The sequence below is a fragment of the Danio aesculapii genome, chromosome 1 (assembly GCF_903798145.1).
Source record: "Danio aesculapii chromosome 1, fDanAes4.1, whole genome shotgun sequence".
In the NCBI taxonomy this organism is placed as follows: Eukaryota; Metazoa; Chordata; class Actinopteri; order Cypriniformes; family Danionidae; genus Danio; species Danio aesculapii.
In genome coordinates this window covers 54,827,820-54,854,508 of record NC_079435.1, presented here as the reverse complement: position 1 = coordinate 54,854,508, position 26,689 = coordinate 54,827,820, and the positions used below count along the sequence as shown (strand labels likewise).

General features: G+C 35.0%; 2 protein-coding genes across 2 annotated transcripts; both read left to right on the top strand.

The window, feature by feature from the left end:
• The first annotated feature begins 5,142 nt into the window (after positions 1–5,142).
• Positions 5,143–11,481, top strand: si:ch211-93g23.2 (uncharacterized protein LOC100005086 homolog). Its single transcript, XM_056463040.1, has 6 exons — positions 5,143–5,328; positions 6,023–6,183; positions 7,332–7,545; positions 7,755–7,858; positions 10,207–10,344; positions 11,282–11,481. The coding sequence occupies exons 1-6, from the start codon at positions 5,158–5,160 to the stop codon at positions 11,376–11,378; spliced, it is 885 nt and encodes a 294-aa protein (XP_056319015.1). The 5' UTR covers positions 5,143–5,157; the 3' UTR covers positions 11,379–11,481.
• A 155-nt stretch (positions 11,482–11,636) lies between these two features.
• On the top strand, positions 11,637–26,439 carry ube2f (ubiquitin-conjugating enzyme E2F (putative)). Its single transcript, XM_056463054.1, has 10 exons — positions 11,637–11,856; positions 13,682–13,831; positions 16,261–16,290; positions 17,675–17,740; positions 19,795–19,862; positions 20,849–20,919; positions 21,021–21,078; positions 22,618–22,650; positions 22,742–22,804; positions 25,007–26,439. Exons 2-10 carry the CDS (start codon positions 13,714–13,716, stop codon positions 25,055–25,057), a joined length of 558 nt encoding a protein of 185 aa, XP_056319029.1. The 5' UTR covers positions 11,637–11,856; positions 13,682–13,713; the 3' UTR covers positions 25,058–26,439.
• Positions 26,440–26,689: the final 250 nt, after the last annotated feature.

The window sequence follows — 26,689 nt, the reverse complement described above, 5'->3', positions numbered from 1 at the left end:
CATATATGAGTACACTCCATTTTCTGGTGCATTTGACATATCTGGAGATATTTATTAAAATAATATTTTAGTCACAAACATCTTTAGAAACAGAAAGATAATGTATTTAAATTCATGCAAGATTTTGCAAAAAGAATTATTAACTACAAGGTTTCATCTTACAAGGAATTAATTAAGAGAGTTTTCAAAGTGTAATTGGTTCATTTTAAAATAATTTTACCTCAGGAACCCAAATAGAAAATTTTATTCATTCATTCATTCATTAAGTGCTCATCATGTCTGCTCTTAAACGGTAATTAATTTTGTTTTGTTTTTTTACTTCCAGAATCTGAATGAAAAATCTGATTCATTCATGCCTTCATTCATTCATTTCACTCACTCATTAATAGCTCAACATGTCTGCTCTTAAAAGGTAATTTTTTTTTTCTTCCAGAATCCGAATGAAAAATCTGATTCATTTATTCATAGATCAACATGTCTGCTCTTAAAAGGTAATTAGTTATTTCTACAATCATTTTTTTTCAGAACCCAACTGGAAAATCTCAGTCATTCATTCATTCATTCAGTCCATTATTAATAGCTCAACATGTCTGCTCTTAAAAGGTAATTAATTTAAAATATATATTTTTTTATTTCCAGAATGTGAATAAAAAGTATGATTCATTCATTCATTAATTCATTAATAGCTCAACATGTCTGCTTTTAAAAGGTAATTCATTTTTTATATATTTTTTACTTCCAGAATATGAATTAAAAAAAAATCCAATTTATTCATTCATTCATAGCTCAACATGTCTGCTCTTAAAAAGTAATTCTTTTTTTTTTTTAATTTCAGAATCCAAATGACAAATCTGATTTATTCATTCAATCATTCATAGCTCAGCATGTCTGCTCTTAAAAGGTCATTCGTTTTTGTTGTTGTTTTTCTCTACTTCCAGAATCCAACTGGAAAATCTGTATCATTCATTCATTCATTCATTCATTCATTCATTCATTCATTAATAGCTCAACATATCTGCTCTTAAAGGGTAATTAGTTTTTTGTATATTTTTTACTTTCAGAATACGAATAAAAAAATAAAATTCATTCATTCACAGCTCAACATATCTGCTCTTAAAAGGTAATTAGCAATTTTTTACAAACATTTTTCTATTTACTTTCGGAACCCAAATGGAAAATCTCATTCATTCATTAATTTATTAATAGCTCAACATGTCTGCTTTTAAAAGGTAATTAGTTTTTTGTTGTTTTTTTCTACTTCCAGAATCCGAATGGAAAACCTGATTCATTCATTCATTAATAACTCAACACGTCTGTTCTTAAAGGGTAATTTGTTTTTTAATTCTTATTTTACTTCCAAAATCCAAATGAAAAATCCAATTAATAAATTCATTCATTCATTCATTAATAGCTCAATATGTCTGCAATTAAAAGGTAATTTTTTAAAGTTTTTTTCTCCATCCAGAATTCGATTGGAAGATCTGAATCATTCATTCATTCATTAATTCATTTTTTTACTTTTGGAATCTGATTGGAAAATCTGATTCATTCATTTATTCATAGTTGGAAACATGCTTCCATAAAAATGGACTTTCTCTAAAAGTGCTACACTATTAACAGTGGACTGCACTTACTTGAGTGTTTTACCTAATCTTGAGTATTTACTCATATGACCTGCAATACACTTCAAAAACTTGAAAATATAATCGCACCTACAGTATAAAAACTATTTGCAACACTAGTTTAAAGTACATTACTGACCCCAAACATAAAGTGCATGCTCTTTTTGTGTATTCTCTGTGTGTGTTTATCTCTGACAGGTGTAGCAGTGGACGCAAAGACTGATGTGATCAGCAGTGATTGATTTTATCTGCAGGGCGGTGCAGTGCTGAGGTGCACTGGTCCAGGCCTCTCTGCCCTGACACCTATAAACCCATCCAAACACAGGCCGCTCTGATTGATTCGTGTATGGACCAGACGTGTGACCAATGAATAATTAAAACCCTTAAACCTGCGTGGCTTAGGGAATTGGCAGCCCAATGACCAGCATCCTGACTTATTGACGGTCCAGCAGCTGTCAAGTCAACAGAGCAGATCACTTGATGGCCAAACACAAGTCATCAGAGTGCTCAGTAAATGGGCGGCGCTGATAATATCATACAGCCAATTTGTGCGCACCAAATCTAATCTGGTACAACTATTGTTGCACTGGACAGATTGTCTGTGATGTGTTGATTTGGTGAGGTTTAGAAAGAGCTATATTTGTATTTTTGTTGAACGCATATGACTACTGTGTTTCAAATTAAAGATTATGATTAATAGTTAAAGGATGTTTCATTCAGAAGACCTGAACCTAATCATGTCAAATAATCTTGTTACACTTTATTTTAAAGTGAGGTCCAGTAGTTACAGTGTAACTATTCAATTAACTATACTGAGTAATATTAATTAATTACATATACACTACCTGACAAAAGTCTTGTAGTCGATTCCAGTTGTAAGAGCAACAAATAATGTGGCAGAAGGTCAGTTTTTCTGATGAATCATCTGTTGAACTCCCAATCATCACAAACACTGCAGAAGACCTATTGGAACCCACATAGACCCAAGATTCGTACAGAAATCAGTCAAGTTTGGTGAAGGAAAAGTCTTGGTTTGGGGTTACATTCAATATGGGGGCATGCAAGAGATCTGCAGAGTGGATGGCAACATCAACAGGCTGAGGTATCAAGACATTTGTGCTGCCCATTACATTAAAACCACAGGAGAGGGCAAATTCTTCAGCAGGATAGCGCTCCTCATACTTCAGCCTCCCCATCAAAGTTCCTGAAAGCAAAGAAAGTCAAGGTGCTTCAAGATTGGCCAGCCCAGTCATCAGACATAAACATTATTGAGCTTGTCTGGGGTAAGATGGAGGCGGCATTTTAGATGAATCCAAAGAATGCTTGATGAACTCTGGAAGTCCTGCAACAACGCTTTCTTTGTCATTCCAGATGACTTTATTAATAAGTGATTTGAGTCATTGCAGAGATGTATGGATTCAGTCCTCCAAGCTCATGGGAGTCATACACAATATTCATTCTTTTTCCACTGCACCGTGACTTTATATTCTATACTGGACATTATTTCTAAGCAAAGCAAAGTCAGACCTTACTGTCATAATTAAATAATTAAAAATCAAGGCATGATCATATTTTATTTTGGTAAAATAAGCGTAATCTAGAGGCCTTTGGCTTTATATTAGCCACTTCTGATACCAATGATCAACTAGCAGTCAAGTTATTATTTGTTGTTCTTAACTTGGATAACCGACTGGACTTTTGTCTGGTAGTGCACTTACTATATATAATTTTGGTTAGGTTTAGTGTTAGTTACATGTAATTATGCATAATTTATTGTAATTACTGTAGTAGGAACTTGTGTAACTACATCACCTTAAATTAAAGTTAACAATTATTTACCAATAATCCATATCTATGGTCAAAAATGAGTGAGAGGTATGTTTAACTGTGTTTTATTTTATTTTCTGTCTTTGAAATAGTTACGTTTGGTATTTTAATGTGATAGTAGTATCAAGCTCTTGAATTTACGGTTTTGTTTCTCCAGATTATTTTCACTTTGTATTCCCCATACCAGTGTTTCCCAACCCTGTTCCTGAAGGCACACCAACAGTACACATTTTTAACCTCTCTCTAATCAAACACACCTGAATCAACTTATCATAACATCAGAAGAGACTCCAACACCTGAAGTTAATGGGTCAGAAAAGGGAGACATCCAAAATATGTACTGTTGGTGTGCCTCCAGGAACAGGGTTGGGAAACACTGGCCTATACAGTACAGTAATATTCAATACTCCTGTAATATTTCTGCAGAAAGACTTGTTTCATAGAAGAGCACTTAATTTTATTTAAAAAATAATATTCATTTTAGCTTCTTACCCCTTCCATATTCTGTATTTTTCTAATAGTATCAAAAATTATGTATTAGTAGTGCTTCTTGTGTGTATTGCCTCTTTATGATGAGTTGCTTGGTCTTCCTCTTAGGCTTTGGGTATTAAATGCATTTGATAACTAAATGTTTTAACTTTTTGTGGTTAATTGTGATTTGCTTAAAGTAATTTGTTAATACTAATAAATTTTCCTTTTAGTACTAGAAAAATGAACTATTAGGAAAATAGTGTCGCCTTGCACCAACATATTTTATAACACTTCGATAACTGTTTAGCCTACAGTTTAATGGAAGTTATTATGAGTACATCATAGGATGTAACTAGTCCAAAATATTAAGTGTAATATTGAGTACAATAAGGCTCAAATATTTAAAACAATACAGTATATTTTATTAAGATTGTGCTTGAAAATTGTCAGTATTAAAAACCAAACAGAATTCGAAGTAATTGGTTGGTTATGGTTAAAAATGCAATCATGCTGTAGTCTCTGTCTATGTGTTATGAACATCATGTTTTAGTAAACTGTACTAGTGCTGAAGGGATTGTGCTGTCTGATGGCGCCCTCTGCTGTTCATATCACATATTTATCTTTTTATTGTAGCATTTTACTTCAGCAATTTTTTTTTGTTTTTGGAAAGACAATTTATGTCTTTCAGACAATTACTTAAAGTTTTGACTGAGAAAAATAAAACTATCGAAGCCTTCCACATACATTGAATATGTAAAGCATTTTTAAAAGAACAGCAATTAAAAGCAATTAAACAGCAATTAAAATATGTAGCTACACATTTTAACGCTTTTTAAACATATTCCAAAAGAGAAACGTGCCACTTTTATTACTACTACTACAATTGGTATGATTTATTTTGTACTTTTTACGAAAACAGTGTCCTAAAGCATTTGTAAAGTTTTAGTTCCTGGCCGGAATTTTAGAAATGTGTCTCTTCGGGGTTTAAATAAACTAGTTCTGAAACTGTAGCTCTGTATTGAAACTAAGCAGCTATTAGTTTGTAATAAGTACTCGACAATAAGCAATCAGTGTTTACATATTACAGTAGCCTACTATACTCATCCAGCGACTCATAGACTACAACATTTTGATTAGCTTTATGCCGATAATAGGTTAAAAGTGATTTTATAGTAGCCTTGTCACAAAGTCAATCAGGAATTCACTCAAAGTGACAGAAGTCAAAAGTTGTTAATGAATGACCGTAGGGGCAGATACTGTGTCTTGTAGGTTGACTTACAACGGCTCCAGCAGAGAAATGGCTCAGAGACATTTTGAGGGAAAAGATCATGCAGAATCCTACCAGCTACACCGGGTTTCTCCTCCTCAGGAACTCATAGACGAAGTGCTGAACTTCCTACGAAAAAGAGTATGTTACATAGATTCGTGTTTGGAAAAGCCTTGTCAATGACTCAGCACTTTCGTATTCTGACAATGTTTTAACTTTACTAAGCTGTAGCAAAACCTGTGAAGCAGAGTGTACCTTTAACTTATAAACTTAATAAAACATTTACTGTAGATCTGACGATACCTATTTTTATCAGAAAATGCTAAGAAATATAGGCTACAGAAAGTAGGTAAATAGGTCATTTATTGCTTTGTTACAACTTATAGGCTATAAAGGGATTTTTAGGGTTCATGTTCATGTTGAAGTATTTATTTATTTAATCATATTCAAGTTTGCAATTGCTACATTATTAAAATGGCAAGAATGTTACATGTTTAAACGGTTAAAAATATTTGTACCTACATTTGTACAGGTTTAAAACTTTATTTATAAATGAAACAAGAAAAAAAATGGCACAACATGCTAGATTTATCAGATGATATAACTTCAAAGCATACAGTTTAATTAATTTATTATTTTTGTACATCTGGAGCTTGCTTCTGAATGTCTTGCATATAAAGTAGCCTTACATTAGAAGAAAGAAAATGACCTTGGTTTGGGAAGAGACAGAATGAGTGACTAATTATTATTTTTTGATAATTAGTTCCACTCGATGCAGTGAAGTTATCTTTAGAAAACCCACCAGCATGTCTTTGTTATTTCTCTGTCTGAACAGATCAATGAGGATTTGGATCTGGCTGTGGATGTAGGCTGTGGGTCAGGACAGGGCACTGAGCTCCTCGCCCCGTACTTCATGACTGTGGTTGGGACAGACATCAGTCCAGCTCAGCTGAAGATCGCCAGTGACAAAGATCATGCAGCAAATATATGTTACAGGTATGAAAATACCACCGAGACCTACAGACTTACCATAGTATGATGAGTGCATCACTGTATATGGCAATTCAATTTACTGACTAGATACTTTAAGAATATCAAGATATTGCATGTTACATGGTTGATTATGAATGCTGTAAAATGTTGAAGTCAGATTTAGGCCAAAATAAAAAATATGACATTTATTCATTCACTCACTCTGTCATTAAGGTAATTAAGGCACTCAATCATTGGGCAAACAATTAAAATAAAATAAAATAAATCAAGAACAAAATAAGGCAGCACAGTGGCTCAGTGGTTAGCACTGTTGCCTCACAGCAAGAAGGTTGCTGGTTCGAGTCCCGGCTGGGCCAGTTGGCATTTCTGTGGAGTTTGCATGTTCTCCCCGTGTTGGCATGGGTTGCCTTAGAATGCTCCAGTTTCCCCCACAAGTCCAAAGATATGTGCTATAAGTAAATTAAATTAACTAAATTGGCTAAATTTGTTCATTCCGCTGTGGTGACCCCTAATAAATAAAGGACTAAGCCGAAGGAAAATGAATGAATGAATAACAAAATAAAAAACTGCAAACTTGTGGTTAAGCTACTAAGTACTGATAATGTTCAGACAAAAATCAAAGGGGGGCTAATAATTCTGACTTCAACTGTATATGTCTCTTTTACATGATATTTAAAGGATTTAAAAGTATTTCCAAAGTGAGACACATTTCTAATAACTAAATTCCATGATGACACTACATAATATTTACTAGTTATTTTGCAAGATGCACTCTCAGAAAAAAAGTACAAGAGCTGTCACTGGGGTTGTACCCTTTCAAAAGGATTTTTTTTACCAAAAGCGTTCATATTAATACCTCAGTGGTTCATATTAATACCTAAAAGTACAAATGTTTACCTATATACTAATATATACCTTTGAGGTACTAATACGGAACCTTTAAGTACAAATGTGCCCCTTTTGAAAAGGTACAACCCCAGTGACAGGTCTTGTACTTTTCTTTTTGAGAGTATACTAGTATTCAGCTGAAAGTGCAGTTTAATTTTGTTAACTATACAAGTTGGGATAATTAGGTGAGTTATTGGATAAGCTATAGATTGGATATTGGCTAAGATATGGTATGTTATATCCACTGATCTGTTTGTCCACAGAGAGAGCCCTGCAGAAGATCTGCCGTTTGAGGACAGTATTGCCGACTTGGTCTCCTCCATGTCCGCTGCTCACTGGTTTGACCATTCGCGTTTTCTGCAGGAGGTGGACAGGATTTTGAAACCCGGCGGATGTCTCGCTCTGCTCAGCTACACCATGGACTTTGAGCTGGAATATGGAGAAAGCACCTCAAAACTCAATAAAATCTGTGAAGAGGTTAAAGAGATTATAAATACATGCTTCATGGGTTGTTGCTCAGGAAAACCATTTTATAAATATTTGATATGAGGCCACCAGCTTGACCTGTGATACGCAATTTTAATTGATTCGTTTTTTATAGAACTACAGCTCCTGAGTGCAATCTGCTCATTCATTCATTCGTTTGTTTATTCATTCACTCATTTATTCATTGTTTTTGCTCTCAGTTCTATGCAGCTCTGCATCCTTACCGGAAAGCTTATATTGGGTCCAGTTCCATCCAAGTCTACAAGAACATCTATGATTCTATTTCATATGCAGATAAAGAGTGGTAAGTCTGTGTTTTAGTTTTTTATTATTTATGTTATTATTTTTTATTATTTTATTTTATTTTCCTAATTTTAATCTTGATTTTTGGCAATATAGTAAGTGTATTTATAGTGAGTAATTTAAATTTGTTTAATTTTATTCTATTCTATTTTATAGCAAATCATGTAACAAGTAAAGCAAAAATAAAGCATGTAACATTATGTAAAGTTTACAGTATTTTTATTCTGTTGTATCCATTGAGTGTGCCCTCTGTGTTAAACATTAAGCTTTGCCATCACTAATTTTATTCCTTTTTAATTATTTTTGCAGTCTTTTGAAGCATAAAAAAAGAGTTCATTTTTGACCGGTATGTAAAGGCAAATATATAACCAGGGATGGGCAGTATTTAATATGTATTTCAAATACAAAATAGTATTTTGTAATTTGTATTTTATGGGGTTAATGAAAATGGGTGAACATTTTGTATCAAAATACTTTAGTGTCTTGCATTTTTGTATTTTTTAAAAAATTGTAAAATACTTTGTAATAAGTCTACATGATGACATCACAAAAATGCAGCCTCTGATTGGTGCTTTCTCGGTTATTTTCCTAGGCTTGAGATCAGAACAGAAAATTGATTAATATTACAGAAGGTGGCCAATGCTTGGCGCATGGATTAAAGAAAATAACAGACGAATGGCATGGGTAGATTTGGGAGCCAGTCCACAATCATTGAAAATAGTATACTGCACAAAGCTAAGACCAGTAATATTTAATGGCAGTGTAGTGGACAACGAATTAGCATCTTTGCTTAAGAAATTAGTTGAAATAAAGTATCAGTCAAAAAACAGGAATATGGAGCCTACAGCACATAAGCATTCTCAGTCTCAGTGCTGCACGCGGAAATGCAGAGGAAGTTTAGAAATAAAAAAACATCTAAAGATGGACTACTGGTAAGGGGATAAAACCGAGACTCCTCCAGTTAAAGAAGAATTAAAAAACTCTTGGTAGAATGAGTAAACTGCACAATTAATAGTAGTTTTAGATGGATGGCTGATGTACAATAGATGCTAAGAAAATAAGACATTAACAACAATAAAATAAGTCCTACAGTGGCGATTCCTACAATACTTCTAATGCCAATAGTTGATCTGCAGGTTCACTGTATAGTTAATGAAGAGGAAAAATGTCTCTCTAAAGATGTCAGTGGCACAATTTAGTATATTAGACACAAATATAATAATACTCCAGTCTATACAGACTGGTCAAAAACTCCAGACACCCGTTACACGGCAGCAGCTGGATGTACAGTTGAAGTCAGAATTATTAGCCCCCCTTTGAATTTTTGTTTCTTTTTTTATTTTTCCCAAATTATGTTTAACAGAGCAAGGAAATTTTCTTCTGGAGAAAGTCTTATCTTCAACTGTATATGAAGAGTTTATTTGCAAAAACTGATAACTCTATTTTTTTTAGAGAAATCATGTTTTTACGTTACGTATTAAAGATTTCTATAAACAATCTAAATTTATTAAAAAAATTATGTGAGCAAAAAATAAAATAACCTCTTCATATATCACATTTAAAACATATAAGACTGTTAAGAGATGGTGTCAATTTTACTGGTCATGCAATGGATGGAAACACAATAAAGATATATACTGTATATACTGATCCAACTCAAGAATAGAACTTTCTGTATGAAATTTGTACAAAACGTATACTCAAATCAAAGAGAAACAAAGGTTTATGAATACCTCCTCATGTACAGGAGTAGAGGTGAATGAGCTGGCAGAGAATCTAACTTTAACTGAGAAGCACTGTTGCTGTGAAACTTTGTTTACTTCCTTAAGCCAGTTTAATGGTGAAGGGATTGATCGAACATGCCCATTGATGGAAGGTTTGTGAAGAAATTTCCTGCTCCCTTGTAAAAGTATTTTGTAGTATTTTCAAAATACAAAATACAGTATTTCATTTTGATACTTGTTGTAGCTGCTGTATTTTGTAGTTTATTTGATACATGTATAACTGAGGGGTTTGGTTTTTTATTATAAAATACATTCCAATGTATTTTGCCCCTCTGTGTATATAACTAAATTGAATTATTAGGGTGGAGCTGCACATTGGTAGCTGCAGTAGATTCCTCCTTCAAATGTGTAAAACGCTTTAAGTGCTGAGAAAAATGCGTTGCGAATGTGGCAAAGCTTTATTATTATTAATTACAATTACGAAAAACTACAGTACACAACCAAGTAATAATAATATAGGGCCTAAATACTTAAAATGCTCAGTTTTGGTCATTTCATATCATTGCATGCTATAAAAAACACTTCTATAATATTCACACTTGAGTGGCTGTGTTTGTTTTCACAGGCATGAATGTCTGAAGAGTAGGAGGATTATGCCATTGTCAAAGTTCATAGGCTTGGTTGAAACTTTCTCCACTTATCAAGGTTTCCTGGAAAAAGATCCTGTTGAGGCCAAGAAACTCTCCAAGACCATCACTGATAGGTAAAAGTAAATAATTGACTAGTACTGGGCAAGGATTAATCTTGATTGATCACATACAAAATCAAACTTTGTTTTGGCAATATATGTGTGTGTGTTATATATATATATATATATATATATATATATATTTATTATGTATTGCACAAACCTAGAAACAAAACTATACAAAATAATTTGTTAGATAGATTTTTATATTCATACATAATTTGTATCTCTCCGCGTTTCCTCCGGGTGCTCTGGTTTCCCCCACAAGTCCAAAGACATGCGGTACAGGTGAATTGGGTAAGCTAAAATTGTCTGTAGTGTATTGTGTGTATGGGTGTTTCCTAGTGATGAGTTGCAGCCGGAAGGACATCTGCTGTGCAAAACATATGCTGTTTAAGTTGGCGGTTCATTCCGCTGTGGTGACCCCAGATTAAAAAGGGACTAAGCCGAAAAAATGAATGAATTAATGAATTTGTATCATTCATTCATTCATTTTCCTTCGGCTTAGTCCCTTTATTCATCAGGGGTTGCCACAGCGGAATGAACTGCCAACTTATCCAGCATATGTTTTACACAGCAGATGCCCTTCCGGCTGCAACCCAGTACTGGGAAATATCCATACACTGTGGACCCAGCTGGGACTCGAACCAGCAACCTTCTTGCTGTGAGGTGACAGTGCTAGCCACTGAGCCACCATGTCACCAATTTGTATCATATACACATACATTTTATTTAAATATAAATATTTACTCAAATATATGCATGCATGTGTGTATTTATATATACACAACTAATATACACAGTACACACATTTAAGTTATGTTAAAACTGATATCCAACTTTATTTTGGATGTGATAATTTTTTGCCCAGCACTGATTAATGTATATATTAATGAATTGCCTTTTAAAAATAATTACTTAATTTTCTAATGATCCTAAATATGTTTTTCAGGTTGTTGGAAGCAATGGGAGCCTCGTCGACTGACACAGAATTGACAGTGATAATAAACTATTTTTATATATTAGCCTCTAAACCACGTGAATCCTGACATGATCCTTCGAACAACACAGATCCATTGAAGAGCATCAAAGCGTGTTTTGTATCTCTGCTCTGAAGCGTTTGAACAATAAACACTTAACCCCACGCTTGGATTTACTGTGTCATGGGTTTAATATGTCTTCGAACTCCATAAAAGAATTAGCTAAAGTGCTTTAAGTGCCTCAAAACTCATTTGCGCTTTGTACGTTACCAAAGAAGGGCGGAATTTTATTTCTGGCGTTTGATTCCATACGGAACTCTTATTAAATGAACGGAACAACTTCCGGCTTCTAAACCGCTCAGCCAGCGGAAATCATCATTAAACTCGGCGGAACTAATCCGCGCATCGTTCCACTCAATTTTGTTTCTTTTATCGACGTTCAGCATATTTTATCTTGAAGTTATTTTGGGGGAAAACGTGCGAAATTCACGTCGGGTGTCTCGATTATGGTGTAAACAGGACAGTTCAGTCACTCTGACAGCGGCAGGTAAGTGCAATATCGATCGCAGCCGAGTTATTTGACATATTTAGAGTTGTGTTATGAATCTAAATACCTTTTAGACAATATATTTCAGTGCTTAACAAGATATTTATCTGAATCCTGATATAATTTGTGCAATGAGCAATGGGGATCAGATTGTAGCTACTAGTAAACATGTTAGCAAAATAACGCCTCAAAGCAAACCGGTAACTGGTGATTATGAAAGTTTGAATTGGTTTGATTCATGCTAACTGCATACTGAATTCGTATTATAGACCATACAACATATAAGTTGAATAATAGTTTTAATATTTCATTAAAGGACGTTTTGTAATGGCATTAGAGTAAGGGTAACAGATGGTAATAACATGGTACTTTTATACAGAATGCTCTATTCCTGTACTATGGTATTTACGTGGTATTCCAATGCACCTAAAATAAGCTATGTCATTGTTTCAGTACATGTTTAGAAAAAAGCTTTATACTTTATTTGTAGTAAGTTACAGTGATGTGGTATTACTGTGAAGCCAATGACATGTTAATACAATTCACATTAGAGATTTCGTCTCTTTGTATTTATTCCAGTATAATAACATACAGTTGAAGTGAGAATTATTAGCCCCCCCTGTATCTTTACTACTCCAATTTCTCTTTAACGGAGAAACAATTTTTTCAACACATTTCTAAACATAATAGTTTTAATAACTCATCTCTATTTAACTAATTTCTTTTATCTTTGCCATGATGACAGCACATAATATTTTACTAGATAATTTTCAAGACACTAGTATTCAGGGTCTAATAATTTTGACCTTTAAATTTGTAAAAAATAAAAAAATAAAAAAATAAATAAAAACTGCTTTTATTCTAAAGAAATTTCTTCGGAAGAAAAAATATTATCAGACATACTGTGAAAATTTCCTTGCTTTGTTAAACATTATTTGGGAAATATTTAAAAAAGAAAAACAAATTCAAAGGGGGGCTAATAATTCTGACTTCAACTGCAACTTTATTAAATAAAATGTGTTTCTAACGTTATTTACTCTGGGTATCTTTGTTGTTATTCAAATATAGCAGTAGTAGTGTTATTCTATAATATGATGCTAATGCATATGAGCATATACAAAGTCATAATGGTTTGCAAATGACATTAAAGGACAATATATTCTATATAATAATATCATAGGTCTGTTATGCTTGATCGTATTACATGAGTGCAAAAGCCAAACTATGTTCAATTTAAAGAACTTAGTAACTGCCTTAAATAATAGCTGTTACAACAAATTATAAACGGCAAAAAAAATAAATACATAACCAAAATCTTGAGATTTTTACCCCCTCCCCTCCAAAAAAATGTTAATAAAAAATTATTTAAAAATAGTCACTTCTCAAAGTTTAAACTAATAATGCAAAATCAGTGTAATGCATGAGTTTAGCAGTCTTGTTTTTGTATCGAGCCCCTATAATATTTTAAATAGAAAGTTATGTAGTTAACATCACTATAGTTTTGCTATATGCTTGTGATGTTTTTATTAGACTTTTAATATAGTTTTATTCATAATTTATTATTTAGGTTTTTATATTAATATTTTACAATAAGTATCCATTTATTAACATTAGTTATGCACCTTTTAGAAGAATAACTCTGAAATGTTAAAAGGGGTGCTGTTTTCATTTTAGTCAGTTAAGTTTAGCTTAATGAACATTAGAAATGTTTCTGAAATAAAGTTTTAATTATAATAAAGATGATATATATGTTTTTTAACACCTTCAGTTAAGGTTGTGTTTGGTGTTCACTGATGGTCATTGTGTGTATTTGTGTTGCTCTCAGGTGTGTGAGGGTTTGTATGTTGGTCTGTGGGTATGCTGACGTTAGCCAGTAAGCTGAAGAGGGAGGAGGGCGTGAGGGCCGGCCGGACCCCTGCAGGCTCTAACGATGCCGCTCATAGAGTGTCCATCAGAGATCGACTGCTTATCAAAGGTATGAAAAAAAACACTGCCTGCTGGGATCATTGGTTTGCGCCCAATGGCTCAGACCATTTTTTTTGGTCTGCCCTGATTTCACAGTAAAAATAGGCAGATGTAAACATGGACCAGTTATCTGATGAGACTTTTTCAGGGTTCTTACACTTCTGGAAAGTACTTTAAAAGAACTTGAGTTTCAGACATATGTATTCAAGGCCTGGAAAGTACTTAAAAACAATCATGGTACTTGATAGTGTTGAAATTAATTTGCTTATTGTTTTATTTCAACTCAATTGTCCAATACAGAAAGAAAAAAAAATTGAGAATTTTTTAATTTATTTATTTTTTAAGTCTTAAAGGGCACCTATGGTGAAAAATCTACTTTTCAAGCTGTTTGGACAGACATAAGTGCATGTATGGTGTATAGACCGTCATATTGGGGTGATATAAACACACCCAGTCCTTTTTTTTCAATTTAGCAACATAAAAACGGTGGACCAATTGGAGAGGTTTTCAGATCGACCGCAACTTTACGTAGGAGTGCGGTCCCCCCGCCCACCGAAATTGATTGACAATTGCGCGTATTAACATGTCCCGGTAGTCACGTGTATGATCATATCAACAAGAGAGGACGAGCGCAAAGCAACCGGGAATAAAAGGTGTGTTCAGTTTGCTAGGATCATCAATCGTCATCAAATGTGATCAAGAAGAGTGAGTTTTACAAGTTTAACATGTTTTAAAACAGAGCACGTATGTAATGAATTACAGCGATTTACTTCAGCTTTACTTTATCACCACAGCCGCGTGTCAGAACAATTATAAAAGAAGACACTTTAATCTTGGTTTGTGGACATTAAATCAGGTTTATTTTGTACATTAACATAACAGATATCCATACAGCAGTGGAGATTAACCTGTATCCTGTCACATATGCGTGCAAAAAGAGTGCAAAGCTAAACGCGCTTTGTCTGTCTGTCTGTGTGTGTGTCTGCTGCGCTGTGTGTGTGCGTGTGTATCTGTGCACGTGAACTTTGTAACGACATTGTGTGTGACTCATTGTTCAGTTGACTCATCTTAACACAACAAATGCATCAAATGCCAATTGGTAAAGTTCTTACTTTAGTATTTCTCACAAACGCTACGTGAGATCTTCTTCCTTTAAGTCTGTCTGTTGTCTGACGCAGCCGGAGGAGGTTAAGGCACGCTGAAAGGCACGTAAAAACAGTAGGCAGGGATGACTAGCCTTAAAGGTGCAGTACAGCAAAGCAGCCTCCTGGTGCAAAAATGTATAAAATAGAGTCTTGTAAAAGGTATAATAAAAAAAATCTGATGGGTGTTTTGAACTGAAACTTTACAGTCACATTCTGGAGACACAAAAGACTCATTAAATCTGAAAAAAAAGGGGTAACCTAGGTGCCTTTTAAAGTTAAAAACGATACAATTTCACCCTGTTATGGTTAAAATCCACAAATCTCATGTTTCTCAAAATTGCACATCCTGTTATATTGCAGACGCGCACATTGCGATACCAATGCTGAAACGATATATTGTGCAGCCCTATTGGTATCTGTTGGTATCTATCATCAATTATCATATTATGATTGGACCCTGGCGACGCAGTGGCGCAGTAGGTAGTGCCTCACAGCAAGAAGGTCGTTAGTTTGAGCCTCAGCTTGGTCAGTTGACGTTTCTGTGTGGAGTTTACATGTTCTCCCCGAGTTCACGTGGGTTTCCTCCGGGTGCTCCGTTTTCCTCCACGGTCCAAAGACCGCGACGGTACAGGTGAATTGGGAAGGCTAAATTGTCCATAGTGAATGAGTGTGTATAGATGTTTCCCAAAGATGGGTTGCAGCTGGAAGGCCATCCGCTGGATAAGTTGGCGGTTCTTTCCCAGATTAATAAAGGGACTTAGCCAAAATGAATGAATAAATGAATGATTGGACCCCGAGTAACATTGCCAAACACTTTTGAAAGAGTAGATCAGGTCTGAATCTGGAGAGCGTGTCGAGTGGATGTCTGTTGTACAGTGTCTTTCTGCTGGGTGTTCTTGGTGCCAGTAAACCAGCATAAGGGGATGTGATGCAGGCCAGATCAGGAGAGCAGTAAACTCTATTTATAACAGACTGAGAGCAGGAGTCTGCCGTTACCAACAGCTTAAAGCAGTACCCATCCGCAGTCAAACACTCAGGCTATTTTCTGAACCAGCGAAGCCACTGGATCCACACCAGCTGAACATTGAGTGACGTGAGAATGCAGGTGGCCATATATAGCTGGATAGAACGGTATCTTGTGTCTGCGTTTCATAGATCTCAATTAAAATAGAAAGTGTATCACATTAAAATTGATATAAAAAAGAGTATAATTTGTTTCTGTACTGGTTAGCAAAAGCTACTTTCATTATTACCCATCAGAACTGAGCACTCATACTTTGATTTGTGTTTGCAGAGGTTGCAGAACTTGAGGCCAACCTTCCAAGTGAGTATATCCAGGTCATATATATTCACTTGGAGCAATTCAAATACATTGGTTTTAGCTTTTAGTGATTGTATTTAGTTTGACAAAATAATATAGACAAAGACATATAAAATAATATAGACAGACATATGCCGATATTCTAAAATACATTATGTCTTGAAAATGAACATGCACAATATTGATATCACTTCAAAATATAGTGAAAAGTTATTTATTATTTAAACTTTTAGATTGCTTTGGAAGAACTGTAGACATTGTATTTGGTAAGCTTATTAGATTTAATTGGTAAGCTTAATACTTCAAACATGAACGTTTTCACATGTTAATCTGGCCTACATGCTAAAATATTGATTCAAAACTTGACTATTTCTAGGGCTATTGTATGTTAACACTGCAATAATTCTCGAATAGAGAAAACCCACAACGAAAACTATTAAAGCTTTGTGCTAATCTTAGGTTGATTTTAATTTCTTAGTTAATTCCTAATAACGCGTTGAAATTGTAGTCATAATTTTATTAAAAATCTGAATTTTTTTATTAATGAAGTTATTAACTGATAAATTCAGTTGTGTTTTGAAAGTAATTTTAACATGGTTATCTGTCATAAATCTGGCTTTTTTCTCTGTTGATTTTAATCCATTAACTAACATTTACTAATGAGACTTATTGTGTTTTATAGTGTTATAGTGTACTTTATAATCCTCTTGCTCTTAACATGTCTATACAATAAAGCAATACAGCAAGTATTCTGTATTTTGTGATTTACAAGGGTATTTTAGTTTTATTTTATGGTTGTGAGTTGCTTTATTGGACATTGATCTCTGCTCTGTCAACTTTTGATGTTGAAAATTCAACTATGCAGTTTAACAAAGTGACTTTTATTGGCATTTTAGTAGTTTGAAATAATGTAATTGATAAGAAATAACAGAGAAATAAGTCTGTAAAATAACAGAACATGTACTGGCAGGTTATTACAGGGTTTTTGTAGCATAATATGTAACCCCAACCCAGACAATACTTCACTTTAAACTATTAAAAATGTTCATAAAAGTCTAGAACTTTTCAAGGTTAAAAGTTGTTGGAAGAAAGATCAAGATCCCATAATGCAATTCAAATGGGAAAAATTTTGAAAATAAAAACAAGATTTTAGTGTACTGTGATAAAAACTTCAGCAATTAATCACAACCAGAAATATATAATAAGTTCATAAGCCTTGTTCATTCTTAACACCAAATGTTTCATACATTGCAAGGACTGTTTTGTCATGAAAAAATTACTATATTAAATTGTAATAATCTACAAACTTGTGGATCTGTTCTTTGTAATACAGATGAATGAACCATTATGATTATAAACCATTATCTATATATTACTCCCTCTGCAGGTACATGTAAAGTTACGTTTCCTGATGAAAACAAACTCTGTCACTTCCAGTTGGCCATTTCTCCAGGTAATTCAGATCTGTTTTCATAAAGTTCAGTTGTAAAAATCCATTAAATGCAAAGGCTCTTGAGCAGTGTATACGAGATTAGTTAACCTATTCACACAGACCATAAGCATTTAACATAAATACATGCTAATCCCTTCACATTCATACAGTGGGGAAAATAAGTATTGAACACGTCACCAATTTTTTCAGAAAACATATTTCTAAGCGTGCTTTCACACTAGCACCTGTGGTCCCGGGTTTCTTTGACGTCAGAGTACGGTACATTTAGCTAGTGTGATCGTGTCTTCTTAAATCCGGTGCGCTCCTGTGAACCGTACTCCAGTTCATCTGAAAGAGGTGGTCTGGGGTATAGTTCGTGCGAACTCTGGTAAGGTTCACTTCTGAATGCAATCGTACCAAATAATGGAAGAGAACCGCCAACTGTACAACAAATAATCGTTTTCATTACATTCATGCAAGTGTGTGTGTCTGTGTATCACCTACCTTGGCGACAAGTGGGAATGACCCAGTGCAAACTGTGATAATGTCAGCTTGTCTCCACCAAAAACGACTCCTGCAGACATTGTGTGATGTTCTGAATGTTTTTAATATTTTTTTTTGCGGCAGATAGATGCAAGTGGCTCTCTGTATTTTGGTTTTGATAACAAAACCAAAAGTTTCATTAAAAATAGAACGACCGAGATATACAGACGTCTCCATTTTTAGCGCTTTGCTTTCATGGCCGTCACCTAGCAACAGCTGTACACAAAACACAGCAGCTTGACGCAAGCATTCCAGGGTTCAGAAGGAAAAAAGACAATGTGAACATAAACCAGCCGAGGGGGGGCTATCCTACTTGGGTTCAGAACAGGCATTCGAAGCAAGTGTGAAAGCACCCTAAAGGTGCTGTTGCCTTGAAATTTTCCTCGGATGTTAGTAACAACCAAGAAATCTATATATGCAAAGAAAACAAATCTAATTAGCTTACAAATTAGGTTATGCATAATAAAATAAAATGACGCAGGGAAAAAGTATTAAAAGTAAAAGAACACATGAAGAAAGGGAGGTGCAGAAAGGCAGTGAAGGCCCAGACAGCAGCTGAAATCTCTCAGTAGTTCTTCAGCAACCCTCTGCCCTTCCTCAGTGTAAATTAATTATTTGCTGCTTTAATCCAACATCTACATTATGATGATGGTCGCTGGTTATGATGATGAAGATGAAACCAGAGTGAATATTTCAGCAAGACAGTGATCCAAAACACAGCCAAGGAAACTCAATTTTTTCAGAGAAAGAAAATCAAGCTGCCAATCACCTGCCAATCACCTGACTTGAATCTGCAAGAAAATACAAATAAAAATTTAACCCACAGAACCATCAAGATGTTTACACTGTGAAAAACTCACACCTGAGAAATTCATGTGACTTCATTCTCTATATGAGAGGCGTCTTTAAGCTGCCATCACCAAAAAGCCTTTTATATAAAGTATTAGATGAGTTTCAGTAGTTCAGTACTTTCTCCTTATGTCATTCTGTTATTACACAGAATTCATGTTTCAGATTTTTTGGGGTTTTATTTTTATATTTGTATTGATTGGTTTTTTTTCCCAGTGATGGGTTGCAGCTGGAAGGACATCCGCTGCGTAACACATGTGCTGGATAAGTTGGCGGTTCATTTCGCTGTGGCGACCCCAGATCAATAAAGGGACTAAACAGAAAAGAAAATGAAAGAATAATTGTTTGGGTTTTTACCAAAACCTGGTTCAATTCAGTGTCAACAGCTCTTTTAGAAATATTATTCCGAGGAAAACACATGACTTGTTGAAATACTTATTTTCTATATAAAATGCTATATAAAATGAAATATTAAGAAATTTGGTTTTGCTAATATTTATGTTTGTGCGTGCGTGCGTGCGTGTGTGTGTGTGTGTGTGTGTGTGTGTGTCTAGAAACAGCATATCTAAAATGAGCATGTGAATAGTCCTTGTTAATGTTTTATAATGCTAGTATCTGTCATATGCCTCAAATATTCTGCAAGTGAAAATATAACCTTACTTTTCCACAAAACCTCTCATCAGATGAAGGCTATTACCTTGGTGGAAAGTTTCAGTTTGAGATCGAAGTTCCTGAAGCCTATAATATGGTGGTAAGTGCCTGTGACATATCATGAAGTAATGAGGTAATGCTACACTTACTCACTCGCAGTGCAATGATGATTTTATTAGTCCATTTGTAAGCAGGGCCCTCAAGTAGATGTTTGCAGGCTTTACTGATGCTCTGCAGTGTCCCAATTCAATAAAATAGCTGCCTGAGTCTTCCCACACAAATGCACACATATCCATCCTTGACCTTACACAAGCTGTAATAGCCACGTGTAGCCTATGCAGAGATCCAGATATAAACCACCAACCCTAAGATTCAAGTTTAGATTTATCAATGAGATATTACTAAGGCATTAGACCAGGCGTTATGCGCACATTGTGATGACTAGATATATATATATATATATATATATATATATATATATATATATATATATATATATATATATATATATATATATATATATATATATATATATATATATATATATTAAAACTATCTACAATTAATCAAACATATACTTGTGGACATCCCTGTTTTTAAACTTATCAGACAAGGATTTTTATCTAGACTTATCTCGAGACTTTAAAAATGTCCTGTTTCGAGTGCTGTTATTTGTAGAATATTGCGCGGCTATCAGCCAATCAAATTAAAGAACCAGACAACTGTTATATAGATGGATGGATGGATGGATGGATGGATGGATAGATAGATAGTATCTTGTGCTTTAGTCTAGTTCATTTTTGGACACAACATTTACTATGTGATTTAGCAGATGCTTTTGTCCAAAGCAACTTACAATTGAGAAGGCATTCAGCGACTCAAGAAGAGGCAATACACACAAGTGCTAATTATACAAAGAAACTGCTAGTGCTCAAAAAAATTAAGTGCTAAAATAAGGTGGAGGGGGGTTTCTAGTGTTTCTACAGGTGGTTTGTCAAACCCACTCACCTGTGTGAGGCACATTATGCAAAGTATGTTTATTTATGTTGCATTGAACTACAACAAATCATATTCTGCTTTTTGCAGCCTCCTAAAGTCAAGTGCTTGACTAGAATATGGCACCCGAACATTGCAGAAACGGGTGAGATTTGTCTGAGGTGTGTATATCTATAATAGCCATGTATTCAGATGTGTTTATGCATCTGACTTCACATTGTTGTTTTTACTGCTGTGTTTGTTGTTGTTAATTTCTCCACAGTTTATTGCGAGAGCATTCAATCGATGGTACTGGATGGGCACCCACTCGTACTCTAAAGGTCTTTTTTTTTGTCTTCTTGTGGAATTTATTTTTTTTTTTCGTTTGTTTGCTTTTTTTTTTTCTTTCTTTCTTTCTTTCTTTCTTTCTTTCTTTCTTTCTTTCTTTCTTTCTTTCTTTCAATAACAGAAAATCTCCATAAACTGGCATTTTTAAAATAACATTTTACTGAGTGTTTTTGGTGCTGGCACTCCAGGTGCCTATTTCAGTAAGGAGGTTTAACCAACTCTTAGTTTAAACTGGAACTCTGAGTTGATTTACCCGAGAGATTAAAAACTCAGAGTTTTCGGTTTCAGAACAGCTGATCTGAGTTAGGTCAATCAACTTTGCGTAGACCAACTCAGAGTTAAGCTACGGTCACACCGGGCTTTGTGTGTGCGAAATTCTGTCGTGCGGCGCTGCGAAAAGGGGCGGGATTAAACAAGATGTTTAGACATTAAAAAAAGCCAGTGATTGCTTCATGTTTTAAATTTCTGCCCAGAGAAGTGCTGTTTTGATCCTCGATTGGTCTCATGCAGTCAAGTGATGCAATTTAGCAGGTTAGAGTTCACCAAGCTTGAACTTTGCACCGCAGCAACCTGCGAAACTTAACGCATGACCCCGCGTTTTCGGTCTGACGCATTCGCGTGCGTATGAATGGAAGTCTATGGGAGGAAAAGTCAAGTGTGACCGCACCTTTAAGCGTGCACACCGCAACTATAAAAAGGCATTATCAATGGAGCGCAGATATTACGAGGAACCATGGCAACATCTGGAAAAAAAGAGATCAGCATTTTTGTCCAGCTAAACTTGATGTGCTCATGCAAAGTTATAGCAAATATGACCATACATTTAAAAAAGCAACACCACTGCATCAGTGAAACAAAAACAGTTAGCGTGGGAAAACATAGCTGCTCAAGTTAATGCATATTTTTACATTTAAAGTTATTATTATTTTTTTTTCAGAAACAGGCTTGACTTACCATGCTTTCTCGAGTTTGACAAATCTGCCTTTTTTAAAACAGAAAACCCAGAGTTTCTCTCATTTCAGGGTTAAAATACTCTGAGTTTTCACTTAACCTTCCATGAATAAATATGGCACTAATATCACCCCTAGATGGCAAGTCTCTGTTTTAATGAGGGATTTTTGTCATTCTTTTAAATGATCTTTTTAGAACTGAAGCAACAGACTTGAGTGGATCATTGGACCATCAACTTAATCAGAAACATAATAATTTGCTCTACAAATTCACACAAGTTTTCTGCTTTAGCTTTGTTTGGAATTATTTTTGTTGTCAAAACGGAAAAACAAAAAAAATGTCTTAAATGTAAGTTACTCAATATGAATTCATGTTTGTCAAACTTATATCAGTGGCTCATTTGCAGTCAGTCTGGTAATAAAGTACTCTTGCTTTTGTGATAGAACTTGGTCATATATACATAGATGCATATTTATATTTTTAAAAATCAACTGTTATTAGTAAATAAATTCATGGATTTTGTGTTAAATCTGTATGGAGTATTGAGAGTATCTGGATTTGCTGTTTTTTTGTGCCTGTAGGATGTAGTATGGGGACTGAATTCACTCTTCACTGTAAGTACAGATTTTGGATCATCATTTATGTTTATGTCATCATTTTGTGTAAAAAAAAAACTAACAATAGGAATTTCTATTTCTTTCACAGGATCTTCTTAACTTTGATGACCCACTGAATATAGATGCAGCAGAGCATCATTTAAGAGATAAGGTAAAACACCAACACATATTTAAACATGCTTCCTTTGAAAGAATAACTGCTATGAAAAAAACTAAATAATTCAGAAATTATTTTATTTTTAAATATTTCCCAAATTATGTTTAACAGAGCAAGGAATTTTTCCGGTATTTCCTATCATATTTTTTCTTCTGGAGAAAGTCTTATTTGTTTTATTTCAGCTAGAATAAAAGCAGTTTTTAATTTTTTAAAACAATTTTAAGGTCAATATTATTAGCCCTTTTTAGCAATATATTTTTTAGATTACCTACAGAATAAACCATCATCATACAATGATTTGCCTAATTATCCTGACTTGCCTAATTAACAATGTTAAGCCTTTAATTGTCACTTTAAGCTGAATTCTAGCATCTTAAAAATATCTAGTAAAATATTATGTACTGTCATTGTGGCTAAGATAAAATAAATCGGTTATTAGAAATTAGTTATTAAAACTGTAATGTTTAGAAATGTGTTTAAGAAAGCCTTAACAGAAATTAGGGGGAAAAATGTACAGAGGGGCTAATAATTCTGACTTCAACTGTGCATCCAGAAATTATTCATAGCGCTTCACTTGTTCCACATTTTTTCATGTTACAGCCTTATTCCAAAATGTATTAAATTAATTTATTTCCTCCAAATTCTACACATGATAGCCCATAATGACAATGTGAAAAAAGAGTTTTTGAAATTGTTGCAAATTTATTAAAAATAAAAAACCTGAAAAATCACATGTACAGAAGTATTGACAGCCTTTGCCGTGAAGCTCTAAATTCAGCTCAGGTACATTCTGTTTCCACTGATCATTCTTGAGATGTTTCAGCAGCTTTATTGGAGATAAATGATTTGAAAAGGCATACACCTGTCCATATAAGGTCCCAGGGTTGACAGTGCATGTCAAAGCACAAACGAAGCATGAAGACAAAGGAATTGTCTGTAGACCTCCGAGACAGGATTGTCTCGAGGCACAAGGCTGAGGAAGGTTACAGAAAAATTTCTGCTGCTCTGAAAGTTCCAATGACCACAGTGGCCTCAATCATCCGTAAGTGGAAGATATTTGGAACCACCAGGACTCTTCCTAGAGCTGGCCGGCCATCTAAGCTGAGTGATCGGGAAGAAGGGCTTTATTCAGGGAGGTGATCAATAACCCGATGGTCACTCTGTCTGAGCTCCAGCGTTCTTCTGTGGAGTGAGGACAACCTTACAGAAGGACAACCATCTGTGCAGCAATCCACCAATCAGGCCTGTATGGTAGAGTGGCCAGACGGACGCCACTCCCCACCTGGAATTTGCCAAAAGGCATCTGAGGGACTCTCAGACCATAAGAAACAAAATTCTCTGGTCTGATGAGACTAAAATTGAACCCTTTGGAGTGAATGGCAGGGGATACTTTTGGAGAAAACCTGGCACCGCTCATCACCAGGCTAATACCATCCCTACAGTTAAGCATTGTGGTGGCAGCATCATGCTGTCGGGATGTTTTTCAGCAGCAGGAACTGGAAGACTAGTCAGGATAAAGGGAAAGATGAATGCAGCAATGTACAGAGACATCTGGAATAAAAACCTCGTTCAGAGTGCTCTTGACCTCAGACTGGGGTGACGGTTCATCTTCCTGCAGGACAATGCCCCAAAGCACACTGCCAAAATATCAATGGGGTGGCACAACAACTCTGTAAATGAGTGGTCCAGCCAGAGCCCAGACCCAAATCCTATCGAACATCTCTGGAGAGATCTGAAAATGTCTGTACATCGTCGCTTCCCATGCAACCTGATAGAGCTTGAGAGGAACTGCAAAAAGGAATGGGCAAAAATTCCCAAAGACAGGTGTGCCAAGCTTGTGGCATCATATTCAAAAAGAGGCTGTAATTGCTGATAAAGGTGGATCAACAAAGAATTGAGCAAAGGCTGTGAATACTAATGTACATGTGATTTTTCAGGTTTTTTATTTTTTATAAATTTGCAACAATTTTAAAAATTTTTTTTTCACATTGTCATTATGGGGGATTGTGTGTAGAATGTTAAGGAAATAAATTAATTTAATCCATTTTGGAATAAGGCTGTAACATAAAACAATGTGGAAAAAGTGAAGCGCTATCGATACTTTCTGGATGCACTGTATTATATATAATCATACCTCCCAGCTCTTTGTGATCAGATACACATTTACAGAAAATTCCTCAATGCTTTCTGTTTTAGGAGGATTTCAGGAACAAAGTTCAGGACTTCATCAAAAACTATGCAAGATGATGTGTGTCTGCCACGGGAGCCACTCTCGCATGCATGTGACCGATGTACGTCGATCAAGACTGCAACCGAGGCAAAATCTCATTATTAAAACATACTTCGGGGGGGAAAGAAGCAAGTTAAAATGCGTGACGAATGACACCGCAAGTCACTGCTCAAGATATTTGGGAAGGATCTGGGCCACACTGTCCATTTACAATGGCTTATTATTATTATTTGGGTATTATTTTTGAAAGATCTTCTCAAACAACTTTGCTTTTACTAGCCCCTCGATAAAGAAAAGAAAAGAAAAAAAAACGTACAAAGATGGTGATCATGAAAACAAGGCCGTGCAGCCTTTCTGATGTCACCTCCTATATTCTATAGTGCCTCTGTGTTTTTGCCACATATAACTGGACATCGTATGCCAACTTCTGCAGCCTGCTTCCTCTCAAAACTTGACAAACTACAAACACTGAGATTAATTTGTTCATAAGTGATGTCATAGAAATCCCAAAGCTCCATTGGTTTGTTTGTTCGCTCTGGGGGAGGAGTCCAGCAATGAGGAAACTGAAAGAAGAAGAAAAAAAACATACAGCACTGATGTCAAGCAGAAAATATCGGTGGTTATTCGGACGGATTCTGTAAAGCCATTTCTTTGAAACTCGGCACGTCCCGTCATGTAAAGTCACCGCCGTTATCAGACTACTCTGTATCACATGTGCACACGCGCAAATATCACAATATCTGTGGGTGCCTCTGAGTTACCAAACTGTTTTAGTTCAGTTCTAATCTGTGAGAAGTTTGTGGGTGATTCTCATGAACGTTCAGCTCACATTTTCACCCTGAAATCGAAGAGGAAAGTCAAATAAATATATTTTCCTTTAAATTAAGATTGTTTTTTTTATGAAATACCAAGCATGCTTTTCCCCAAATTCAACTATAATATATATATATATATTTTCTGCATTACAGCAATGCAAATTTTGGGGAACATGATGCTTAACTGTTAACATTCTTATCATGGCTTATTACTTTAGATTTTGGGGTGAAATATTACCTGGATGTGTTCTGAATCGGCTTCATGAGATTCACCTGTTGCTCTTGTATGCATTTTTTGTCAGTGTATACACGTTCAGCTTTACCGATGTGTGCATGTTCACGAGATTACTTGTATGCTAGTATTGTGTTTGTGTGACGGTGAGAGTATGTGTGTGTGTTTGAGCGAGAGTGACTGGAGATTTTAAAACGTGTCTGATCTGGTAGCATGCACTGGGCTACTGAACCGCTCAGCCATAAAGCCTGTTCAATTAGTGAGGATATATTTTATTTAATTTGACTTTTTTTTTCTCCTTAGAGGTGTATATCCATTTGTAAAATATATTAAAGAGGAGTTCTACCACTAAGAGGAGATTTGGAGTAATTGTGTGTAAACATTTACAGTTCGCATGCATCATTTGTTCTCATAAACCACAGGTGTCAAACTCAGATCCAATTCACATACTTATACTACACCCTAAAACTATGTACTTGTTTTGTAAAGAAAAGTACCCTACTAAAAAAAAACGCTTAAACCAGCCTTGGCTGGTTTTAGCTGGTTGACCAGCCTGGTTTTAGAGGGGTTTTGGCCATTTCTTTCCTGGTCAGGCTGGGAGA